The sequence below is a fragment of the Gavialis gangeticus genome, unplaced genomic scaffold (genome assembly GCF_001723915.1).
Source record: "Gavialis gangeticus isolate Ggan-Ray unplaced genomic scaffold, GavGan_comp1, whole genome shotgun sequence".
In the NCBI taxonomy this organism is placed as follows: domain Eukaryota; kingdom Metazoa; phylum Chordata; order Crocodylia; family Gavialidae; genus Gavialis; species Gavialis gangeticus.
In genome coordinates this window covers 10752081-10762759 of record NW_017729018.1, presented here as the reverse complement: position 1 = coordinate 10762759, position 10679 = coordinate 10752081, and the positions used below count along the sequence as shown (strand labels likewise).

General features: G+C 55.5%; 1 protein-coding gene across 6 annotated transcripts in view; it reads left to right on the top strand.

Annotated features, from left to right (window-relative positions):
- Positions 1 to 10669, top strand: part of CELF5 (CUGBP, Elav-like family member 5) — a 54953-nt gene extending 44284 nt beyond the window's left edge. For all 6 annotated transcript variants that reach the window (XM_019513477.1, XM_019513474.1, XM_019513479.1 and 3 more), the window contains 7 exons: positions 5415 to 5559; positions 5930 to 6076; positions 6352 to 6414; positions 6506 to 6589; positions 7303 to 7446; positions 8364 to 8527; positions 10165 to 10669. In XM_019513477.1, the coding sequence (XP_019369022.1) occupies positions 5415 to 5559; positions 5930 to 6076; positions 6352 to 6414; positions 6506 to 6589; positions 7303 to 7446; positions 8364 to 8491 (711 nt within the window). In that variant the 3' untranslated portion in view covers positions 8492 to 8527; positions 10165 to 10669. The remainder of the gene's footprint in view (positions 1 to 5414; positions 5560 to 5929; positions 6077 to 6351; positions 6415 to 6505; positions 6590 to 7302; positions 7447 to 8363; positions 8528 to 10164) is intronic.
- The last annotated feature ends 10 nt before the right edge of the window (positions 10670 to 10679 follow it).

The window sequence follows — 10679 nt, the reverse complement described above, 5'->3', positions numbered from 1 at the left end:
ACTGATATTTTTTTGGTAAACATTTTTGCCATTCTTTCTTTGCCCTGACTTGGGATAGAGAAGATTTTCCTAAGACAAGAAGACCATTTCCCACCTGGTTCTCATACCAATTGCCTCTTAAAATTGGGCTCTAGGTGTGACATCTTGGACATGCCCAATTAGTGGACATTTGGGAAAAAAAGCCATAAACGCACATGAGCCTATGAGGCTGGAGCTGACTTCTGTTAGCTCCAAAAATACAAGCCCCTGTCCTCTGAGCTATAGATCCATAACCACAGCTTCCTTAAGATGTGTGTATGAGGTGTCTTTCCCCATGTTGTTTGTGCACCAATGGGAGCTGCCATGCCTGGGATGCATCCTGCAGAGCTGCGGCCTTCTCCGTGGCGGGATGGTGCCCCTGTAGCCAGCACTGCCTTCCTGGCAAGGATGCACAGATGCTCGTCCCGCAGTGAGCTAGGAGCCACAGCCCCCCAGATTTCTCTCCCAGCTTCTGCCGTGACATGCTCTGGCCTCTAGCACAGCCTGTTTGCGCAATGCTTGCTCACCTGGGGCAGCCTTCGTGACCCCCCATGTTGGGGAAGGACATTGCATGGGTTTGGAGGGAGGAAGAGATGCAGAGCCCAGCCAGCTCTGGCGCTGAGTAGGGAAGCTGCTCCACGGGTGTGGAGCAGGGTGGGAGGAGTATGCCCAGCCTGATGGAGGCGGCAGGACAGAACAGAGGGACCGGGCATGCCAGTCAGCTGGGACGTGAGCAGGAGCAGTTGGCAGGACCATCCTTGTGAAGAGTGATGCTAGGATCTTCACTGTTCAGGAACAGCTACCAGGTGGTTGAATACAGGTCCCCAGCCACCACCAGCTGTGACTCGGGTGGGAGAGTCTGTGGAAATGGGGACCCACACGGCTCTCCCTGAGGCTCGAGGTTTCCTGCAGGCCGTCCCAGCCTCTGCTGCCTGTGCCTGATTGTGCTCAGAGCTGCCACACTGCCTGGGGTGGTGCCGCTGGGAGCAGTGGGGTGACCTGGGATGCTCCCGTTCCAGGCTAGCATCTTTCTCCTGGTACAGGAGGGGCAGCAGGGGAAAGGGCATGATTGGTGCTGATGTGGGAAGTGCTGGAGACCTCAGACAGAGAGACCAGAGCCATTTATACATGCCTAGCGCGTGCAAACATGGATGCAACACTGCAAAATAAACACATCAAGCACCTTACAGGTCCTGCCCCTCTTTCATCTTCAGAGACCTGTTAGTGCTGGAAAACGCAATGGGACCTCCCTGTACCCACCAACTCAGGCAAGGTAGAGCCAGCTTGGTGCCATGACTCTGCTTCCTACTCGCTCAGCTGTCTGCTCACCTATGGCCACGGAGCCAGCAGTCCTGAGCACCCACAGCTCTCCTAGGGTCTGTAGGCACTCAGCGCCACTAAACATTGGCACTGCTTTCTTTTCTAAATCATTCTTTCCTGCCCTTTGCTGTGTCTCTCGAGGTGGCCTTCGTCTCCTCTTGGTCTCCAGCCTGGTCCTTCCCCACTCCTCCTCCTTGGCTTCACCTGGCCTTTCCCTTGACTCTAGACTTGTCCTCTTCTTCCCTCTTGGCTTTTTCCTTGGTTTCTCCCCTTTTCTGCCCGTTAACACTGGAACTGCCTCATGATTTGAATTGTGGACCGTTTTCTTCCAGAGACCTTAGGCTTGTCAAAATCCTGGGTTTCTTCTCTCCCAGGAGCTGGGCTCCTGACTGGTTCCTACTCATGCTATGGCCTAGGTGTGACCCAGCCTTCCACTATTCACTTACTTCTGTGGTTGTGGAAGACAGGGCATGAGGGAGAGGTTTCCTAGCAAAAGCCATTTTAAAACTATGCCAAATATTAACCCCAAGAGCCGGTGGGACATCCAGAGTCAGGCATGTGCTCAGTCAGTGCCCAGCCAGCCCCTGAAGTGCTCAGACGTTCCTGCAGTGAAGCACTGAAGGGGGAAACTTGGCCTTCATGGCATGAGGAGATGCGGTTCCTAGAAGGATAGCAAGTGATGACATCTCATGGACCTGAGGAGCCTTATTTTCATAAACATTAGGGCTGGAAGGGACCTCAGAAGATCATCGAGTGCAGCCCCCAATGCATCTTACCAAGCTGTTGGTCTTTTACCAGCCTCTTGTTTTACTGCATCTCCAGGCCAAGGCAAGCATGCGAGACATGGTCATGATGTTGAGGATTATCCCAGGCATCAGGTGGAAAAGGAAAAGGAAATGGTGACTGTACAGAGAGACCAGAGCCATTTGTACATGCCTAGCACGTGCAAACATGGATGCAACGCTCCAAAATAAACAAGTTTAAATTTTATAAACCTATATAACTTAATTAGGATTAAACCCTATGACATGTACAGGTGCCCCAGGAGTGGGCAGCATCTTCTACAGACTGCACCACCCGCACCCCTGGGTTTGCTACTGTCATGATGGAAGTTATAATTGAGACAGGCTCTCTAACAGAAAACTGAGGAAGTTGGGAATTGGCAAATGGTCCCTGAGTTAAGAAGCGTTTAGTTAGTTACAGACAAGGGTCTGCCGAGGTTGCCAACTGCTCCACAGTAAAACCTATTGTTTAGTTCTTTGCACTTCACCAAACCTGGAGATCGCAGCAGATACCGCTCTTGTTTTTCCCCCCAGTGGGCTTGCCCCAGGCCCACGATTTTCCTGCAAGCTCTGCAGTGCAGGAGCTGTCAGGCCTTGACCAGGCCCAGACAGCCGTGCTGTGGTCTTTCCTAGAGAGCTCTGTGTCCAGGCCCGGGTGGGGTAGCTGCGGGGCAGGAGTTAACAGGCCTCAAGGCACATCTGGCCAGACTTGGGCTAAGAGATTTTGGCAGCGAGGGAGTTGTGTTAGTCCAGTGACATTAAACTGCCCTCCAACCTCCTGCTAACATGCACCCACCATAAATAAGCATCACGGGCCCTGTAAATAAGAGCAGATAAAAATGGACTTTTTTATTAAAATTAAAAGCAAGTTTATTTTATTCAAATTGGACTTTGATTAAAATGAAACACCTTTTTTTTAAAAAAAACAAGCCTATTTAAAGGTCAGTGTGATATGCCGGCAACTTATATGAGGGCCTGACTTTACTACCATCTATTAAAATAATTTAAATGACATTTAAAAAAAGAAAAAAAATCAAGTGGTGTCTTTCTGCTGCCAGAGCCTTAAAGAAAGCCAACGCTTTGAACAGGAAGGATATTACTGGCTAAGCCCCCACTTTACTGATGTGCAAAAACCAGGTTTTGACCCCTGCAGCTTTTTCTGCAGGGGCAGAGGGAATATTTGAGTTGCTTGAATTTATTCAGTGACTTTGGGCCAATGACTGGTTCATACGGATTTAAGAAATCAAGCGGGAGTTGATAAAAGCAGGAAAACGTGCTTTCATCTTCCAGTTCGTCAACAAAAGCAAGGTCTGCGAGAATGAGGTCTACTTGGTCTATCATCTCGAAGGACGGCCCGACCGGAAACAATCAGGCCAATTCACTGACCATATATAATAATTGAAATACTTCCTTTGGCACCCCCTCCTCATTTGCTTCTGTTTCCAGCCCGTTTTATGACCATTGCATTTAACAAATGAGAACAAGATAAAGTGCCGCTTCCATGCATTTTTTTTTTTGATCGAATGCAAATTTCAGAACGCCACCCGGCAAAATCCTAGGCTAAAAATAGAAAGGAACCATCTCATCCACAAAGGCATGCATCGTTCCTTGTTTCCTAACGTAATAAGGAAACCCGGAGTGAGCGTATGTTAGGATCCAGAATGGCTTAGATAAATGCGTCTCCATGCCGGTTTGCAAAAGACAACACGCATGTCATGAGCGGGCGTCTGTTGACTTGCAAGCAGGCGGTGCCCAACCAGCGAGAATCGCCCTTTCCCAAGGAAAAGGGCTCCGAAGCACGAGATTAAAGTCCCTGCTTTGAATCAAGGTTTGCTGCTCGCCGATCTACATGAGAGATTAAATTGCTTGGATTGTGAGCAGTCCAGCCTGGTGTGCAGCCCCCAGCGGCGGCCGGTGGGTGCTTCTGGGGACGGGAATTTTCTGCCTGGAAGCTGAGCGATGTTGTCTCTCACATCTCATCTCCTGGGAGTGACGATGGTGAAAGCGGCTCCCGCCCTGCCTTGCTGAGCTGGATTCTGCCCCGAGCGTGCCCTGCTGATGCCCGTTTAAAGAGACAGCAATCCTAGAGGCTCTCGATTTTGGGGATTTCTCCCTGGGATCAGCTCAGGGAGATAGCGGGGTGCATAGGAGCCAGCAGCTCCTTCTCCTGGGGCGCAGCGCCAGGCCTCTGGAGGTATCCTGGTTTCTCCAGGGGGAAGGGTTGTGGGTGCAGCATTCGCAGAGAATGGACATCCTTTGTTGAAGCAGTAGGATGCAGGCAGGCCCTGGGGGTCTCTCTCTGGCGCCCAGTATGGGCTGCCAGGGGTCTCCCCTCGTTGTCACCCTCCCAGCGAATTCTGCACCATTTCCTCCCTCTCGTTCTCGCCCGCGAACGGTGACGGCATCAAACGCTCCCGCAGGGCTTATAAAGGGGCCGGGGAGTGTCGTGGCCAGGAATAACCTCTATGGCGCCGTGCGCACTAAGATTTGCATAATCCAGTCTCATGCTTCGGAGCACCCTGGCGAGGGCCGCGGGGGTCAGGAAGGAATTTGCTCCCCAGTTCCCTGAGCCTCATCCACACCGTCTTGCTAGCCAGGTGCAAGGGGGTTTGCCTTCCACCAAAGCACTGGGTCACTGCCTGGGGGCAGGATCCGGACCCCAAGGCACCGTTCCCCTGCTGCTGTGTGACGAGTGCTCAGGCCCGGGGAGCCGCGCTGTGTTTTTAGCGTGCCGGCGAGAACACGGGCTGCATGTTTCCAAGTGAAAGCAGAAGGCATCGCAGGGGGCAGCCCCGCTGAGCTGACTTCTGCCTTGCAGATGCCACTGCAGGGGAGCAAGCCCCTTCCTCTGCTGGGGCAGACCCTGAAGCCCACCCCTCTGGGTCCATCGCAGGGGCTGGCTCCCCAGCTGTGCCCCTAGCCCCTGGGCTGCATCTGCGGGAACCGTGACTCAGGCGAGCCTGTGGTTTGCGGCCCCAGGAGATGGAGGGCAGCGACAGTCTCCTTGCAATCTCACAGCCCAGCCTGCCTCGGATGTGCAGGCCTCCGCCAGCCAGGCTGGCCGCTCCCTTGGCAGCTCCCCCACGCAGGCCTCGAGCTCCGGAGGAATTTGGGGTGGGATCTGGTGCCTCCCAGTGGCCTGTCGGAGGAGAAGCCCGTGTCCCTGGCACTTTAGCTGTGTTAGCAGGCGTCGAGCAGGTGGCAGGGGTAGCATGGGGTGCTGGGCCAGCGGGTGGACCCCTGGGGCTGGGGCGAAGGGGCCGGTGCCCAGGTTGATGCGCAGTGTCTTTGCAGCTGATGCAGCAGCAGACGACGGTCCTTTCCACCTCCCATGGCAGCTACCTGAGCCCCGGCGTCACCTTCTCGCCCTGCCACATCCAGCAGATCGGCGCCGTCAGTCTGAATGGGCTGCCGGCCACCCCAATCGCCCCGGCTTCAGGTATGTGGCAGCCACACCTGGCTCCGAACAAGCCTCTGAACAAGGAAGGGACCTGGGCAGGCCCGGTTGTGTTGCACCCAGCACAGCCCCTGAGGGCCAGCGCACCACTGCAAGGGCACACGTGACCTCATCGTCTGCAAACACCGAGTCGTAGGTGGGGCCTGCCTCCCAGGGGGCTTCTGTGACACCTGGCATCCCAGTGCTGCGAGCTCCCTCACAGCAGTGCCCTGCTGCAGCTAAGCCCATGGCAGCATGTGCTGCTCTTCTGTCTGGACCGGCTGGGGTGCTGGATTGCTTCCCCGCAGCGCTAACGCTGGTGGCCGGTGGGAGCCAAGCTAATGCAGGATGGGTTTGTCTCTTCCCCCTTCAGGTCTCCACTCGCCTCCTCTCCTGGGCACGGCTGCCGTTCCAGGCCTGGTGGCGCCCATCGCAAATGGGTTCACCGGGGTGGTGCCTTTCCCCAATGGCCACCCGACGCTGGAGACCGTCTACACCAATGGCCTCGTGCCCTACCCAGGTACAGAGGCTGCGGGCGGGGCCTTCTCCTCCCATCTTTACTGGCTCCTGGGATTGGCCCCATCGCTGCACCAGCCCGATGCTGTGGTCTTTCTCCAGCCTCTCCCCATGCGAACTAGACCTGCCTTTCCCCTGATGCCTCCAGGCTAAACCCTTCATCCCAGCAACTAGCCGGAGACCAGAGCATGCCTGGCATCCCTGCAAGCAGCTTTCTCTGGTGCCAGGGTGGGGAGCACGTCTCCCTTCTCATCCCTCTCTCTTTTTCCCTTGCTCCAGCCCAGAGCCCATCGGTGGCAGAGACACTGCATCCAGCCTTCACGGGGGTCCAACAGTATGCAGGTACCTCTCCCCTTTTTTCCTCCTTTTCCTTGTGCTGCCATGATCTTAATGTCCCCCTAGTAACCTCCTTGTTTTGTCTCCTTGACTATAGCCGTGTACCCAACCACAACCATCACCCCGATCGCCCAGACTGTCCCCCAGCCTCCCCCACTCCTGCAGCAGCAGCAGCGAGAAGGTGAGGCCCTGAGCTGGGGTGCTGGGCAGTGCTAGGGGGTTTGGGGGCATCCCTTGCTGCAGTGTAGCCCGGGGTGGGGCTGAGTCACGTGCACCAATGACAGTGATGGAGGGCGAGGACAGGACTGGAGGATGGCAGGGCAGACACAGGGTCCACAGCTCCTGTTCTGCTCAGCCATGCATACAGCTCGACTTGGGAGGCTGCCTTTGTGCTCTGGGGACCCAGAGGCAGCTCGGCGGGGAGAGCGAACATCTTCCGCCCCCCTGCCACAGCTCGGGCTGGCTGACCCAGGGGCAGCATCAATGCAACTGGCTTTCTCCGGGAATGGCTTGCTGCTCACACCCCTAGGCTGGCATTGGCAACCTCAGCTCAACTTTGCCCTGTGGTCAGTTCTCAGATGATGCTTGAAAGGTCCACAGTCTGGTGCATCTGGACCCTATGGCCCCTCCCCTCCCCCCCAACTGCGGCGTCCACCATACCGTACTGAGCAGTGCCTGGCTTTTGCCCCATCCTTGTCAGAGACTGTCCAGTATCACCGGGGGGACCTGCAGTATCTCGAGGCCTTGTGGCATTCACAGCTCAGGCTCACCTGTGCATCCCTGAGCTCTTCCCTCCAGGTGGGGATAGCAGGGCAGCGAATCCAGGGGTCTCAACCAAGCTGTTTCCCCAGCTGACCCCACGTGTCTCCCCACTTCTCTTGGGGACTTCCACAGGCCCGGAAGGCTGCAATCTCTTCATCTACCACCTGCCTCAGGAGTTTGGAGACAACGAGCTGATGCAGATGTTTCTGCCCTTTGGCAACATCATCTCCTCCAAGGTGTTCATGGACCGAGCCACCAACCAGAGCAAGTGCTTCGGTAAGCTCCCTGCCGCGGGGAGAAGGGACAGCAGCAGGGGAGAGGGCATGTGAGACAGCAGCCACCTGAGCACGTGCAGGGAATCTGCTCTCCAAGACAGGGCTGCCATCCAAAGGTGGTGGAGCACCAGGCATCTGGGTCCTGGCTGGGAACAGAGAGGAGGAGCTGGCAGGGGAGACAGGAGGACAGCTAAATGAGGGGGGTCCTCGCCCATATGGATTGGAGCTGTGCGTCTGGGGGCACAGACCAGGGCTGTCTGGGGGTTTGCATGTCTGCACCGAGATATGCATGTACATACACCAGGGAACGTGCAGGTACACACACACCACTGCCAGGGAGGTGTGTGCACAACAGGGCACTAGGGGCACCTTGCCATGGGAGAGTTTGTGCATTTGGGGAGCAGTTTGCTCCAGGGTCCTGCCTCAGGCTTCCCCTCTCTGTTTGCAGGGGGCTGTAGGGGTGTGCACATGTGTTTGTATGTACATGAGAGAGAGAGGGAGAGTCGACACAGGCTTGTTGGCACCTACCACTGGAGTCACTGGCCCAGAGGCCTGTAGACATGGCCTGAGTCATTTAATAAGCATGTGGTTGGGCTGCTGTGTTTATGGCTGGGGTTTTTGTGCTCACAAGGAGGACACATGACTCAGTGATCTGTTCAGGTCCCTTCTAACCCTAGAAACTATGAGCTGTGCCTCCGTACCCCACGTGCGATAGGAACATACCTGCCACTGGCAGCTCCTTTCACTCCCGCCTCCCTGAGGCCCTTGCTTCCTGCCGGCCTGGGGGGCAGACGCCAGTGCGGAGCAGTGCCACAGTCTGTGCATTGGGCTGGCCTGTTCCAGCAACCCAGCCCCAACCAGCCTGGCTCTGAGGACCAGATGCCTGTGCTGCTGCCCATCCTGGTCTCTGTCCTGCAGGTTTTGTGAGCTTCGATAACCCCTCCAGTGCCCAGACAGCCATCCAGGCCATGAACGGCTTCCAGATCGGGATGAAAAGGTTGAAGGTTCAGCTAAAGCGACCCAAGGATGCCAGCCACCCCTACTGACAGTAGGTGCGACCCGGAGTCGGTGTTGCAGCACAGGTAACACGCAAAGCCTTGCAGCTTCTGCTCCTTCCCCACCCAGGGCCACCACCCACCTCCAGCCCTGCCTTGCAGCCCTGTCACTGAGATCCTGGCTGGAAGGGCAGCCGTCAGCTCCCCATTGCTTAAGCGTGTCCAGTCCTCTGGTGCAAGTGGGTGTTAAATGCTGATGGTTTCTTTTGCATATGACAATGGCATTAGGCTGTGGGCCCGTCTGCACAGGTGAGCGGAAGAATCCACTGGTTCATTCACTGTAGGGCCCAACCCTGCCTTGGCCAACAAAGGTGGATGAAGTGGGGGCTTGCTGGTCTTGCTAACACAGGGGGAGCATCCCCCATTGTCTTTGGACCAAGAGCTGCTTGAGTAGCCTGTTGGGGAAGCATCAGGGATGGACATGCTCCGGGAACCGGGACAGATGGCTACCTGTGGTTAGCTAGGGCCTCAAAGGAAGAGCTTGGTGGGTTTGGTTTGGCGTTGAGGATCCAGCTACCTGGCAGGGGAGATACCACCACGAGGTGGTTTTGCTTAGCCGGCAGGACAGATGCCCTTCTTCTTGGCCTTGACTGACATGGTGCAGTTGGAGGGTGAAGACCTGTCCCCTGCACTGCGGGCAGCTGATCCCTGCGAGACCCTATAAATGCCGCCGAATGCAGGGATCACAGCTACACGGTTTATGGTGAGGGGGGATTGCTTTCGGGCTTTCCCTCCAGCTTGCTTCCTTGGCCTTTTGGCTGCGGGCAAATGAGATTAGGGGATCATCTGAACTCCAAGGCCTCTGGGCTTGGGGCCTCCCTGTAGGATGCCTGCTGTGGGTTTGGGAGTATCTGAAGGCCCAGGCTAAAGAGTCTGAGAGGAGACTTACCAATGGTAGTGCCACAGACTCAAATGATTGAGCTCTGCTCAATTGATAACATTGGGAACAGATTTGGTTGATTTGGCCCAACACACAAAATTAAATTTAAAAAATCCCCCCCCAAAACACGTGTCACATGTGAAGAGCCCTGCAAAGCCCCCCCTCCCAATGGGGCATAGCAGTAGGCAGGTGGATTCTCTGGGTGCTGCATCTCCAGTAAGGAGAGGATCAGTGGATGGTGGGCATCGCAGCTGGCACCCTCTTGGCCAGGTTTTGTTGCTAGAGAGGCTGCTGCATGTGCTAAAGCTCCTGCAGGGCTTGGGTCTGCTCCTCTGATGTGCTGGAGACGTATATCCTTTTTAAAAGGGCAGGGTGAAGTAGCTACGTGGTGGCTTGGCCCCGTCCGGACTAGCGGGCAAACAATCTCTCTGCATAGCATAACCTGTGTGAGCAGAGGGGATGTCTACAGGGCTCAGGGCAGGTGTGGTTGTACCAGGACAAACGCAGCAAAACCAGGGGTAAACCGCACTGGCACCGGAGCACATACCCAACTTCCCTGGAGAATTTATACCCCAGTTGCTGCATCGTGCCAGAGCCTGCCCCACTTTGTCTTTGCTGTCTCACTTATTGAGGCTTTGTGCCGCTGGGCAGCCCCAGCCGAGTGTCTCTTAGGGCAGGGGTTTCTGGTCATGGTCTGAAGAGCGCCGTCACGTCCCCCCAGGGCAGGGGGCACAGCTGACGAGCAGCCTTCACCTGCTTAACTCGCGTCCCCCTTTGCCCCCAGGTGAAGGGAAAAGTCCTGAGGAAGAAATCTTGCTTCAGGTCGCTTGACAAGCAAGGCCAGTAAATTTTACAGACTCTTTGGATACTGCCCCTTTCCTCTTCCCTCTCCCCCACCAAAAAAAAAATTAAAAAAAATAAAATGTGAACAGCCGAAGAGCAGTGAAGTGCTGGAAGGGCTTGCCAGCTCCCCCGGCGGGGGACCTTCTTGCCACCACGGTCCCAGACCGCTTGGGGCAGGCCTGGACTTGACGGACCAAGCCAAGTGTCTCCAGGTCACGTGAGCACCTCCTGGGACTTTGGCCTCTCCCCCAACACGCCCTTTTCATATATAAATAGAAATATAAATATATATATATAGTCTCTATTTTTTTTTAAAACGTGAAATGCAGGACCAAACTTTTCCATGCAGAGACTTCCTCCTTCGTGCTGGAGGGGTTGGGAGCAAAGGGTTACCTCCGAGGCAGCAGCTCCTTGGCAGGGACTGCCAAAAAACATTAAAAAAAAAAAAAAAAAAAA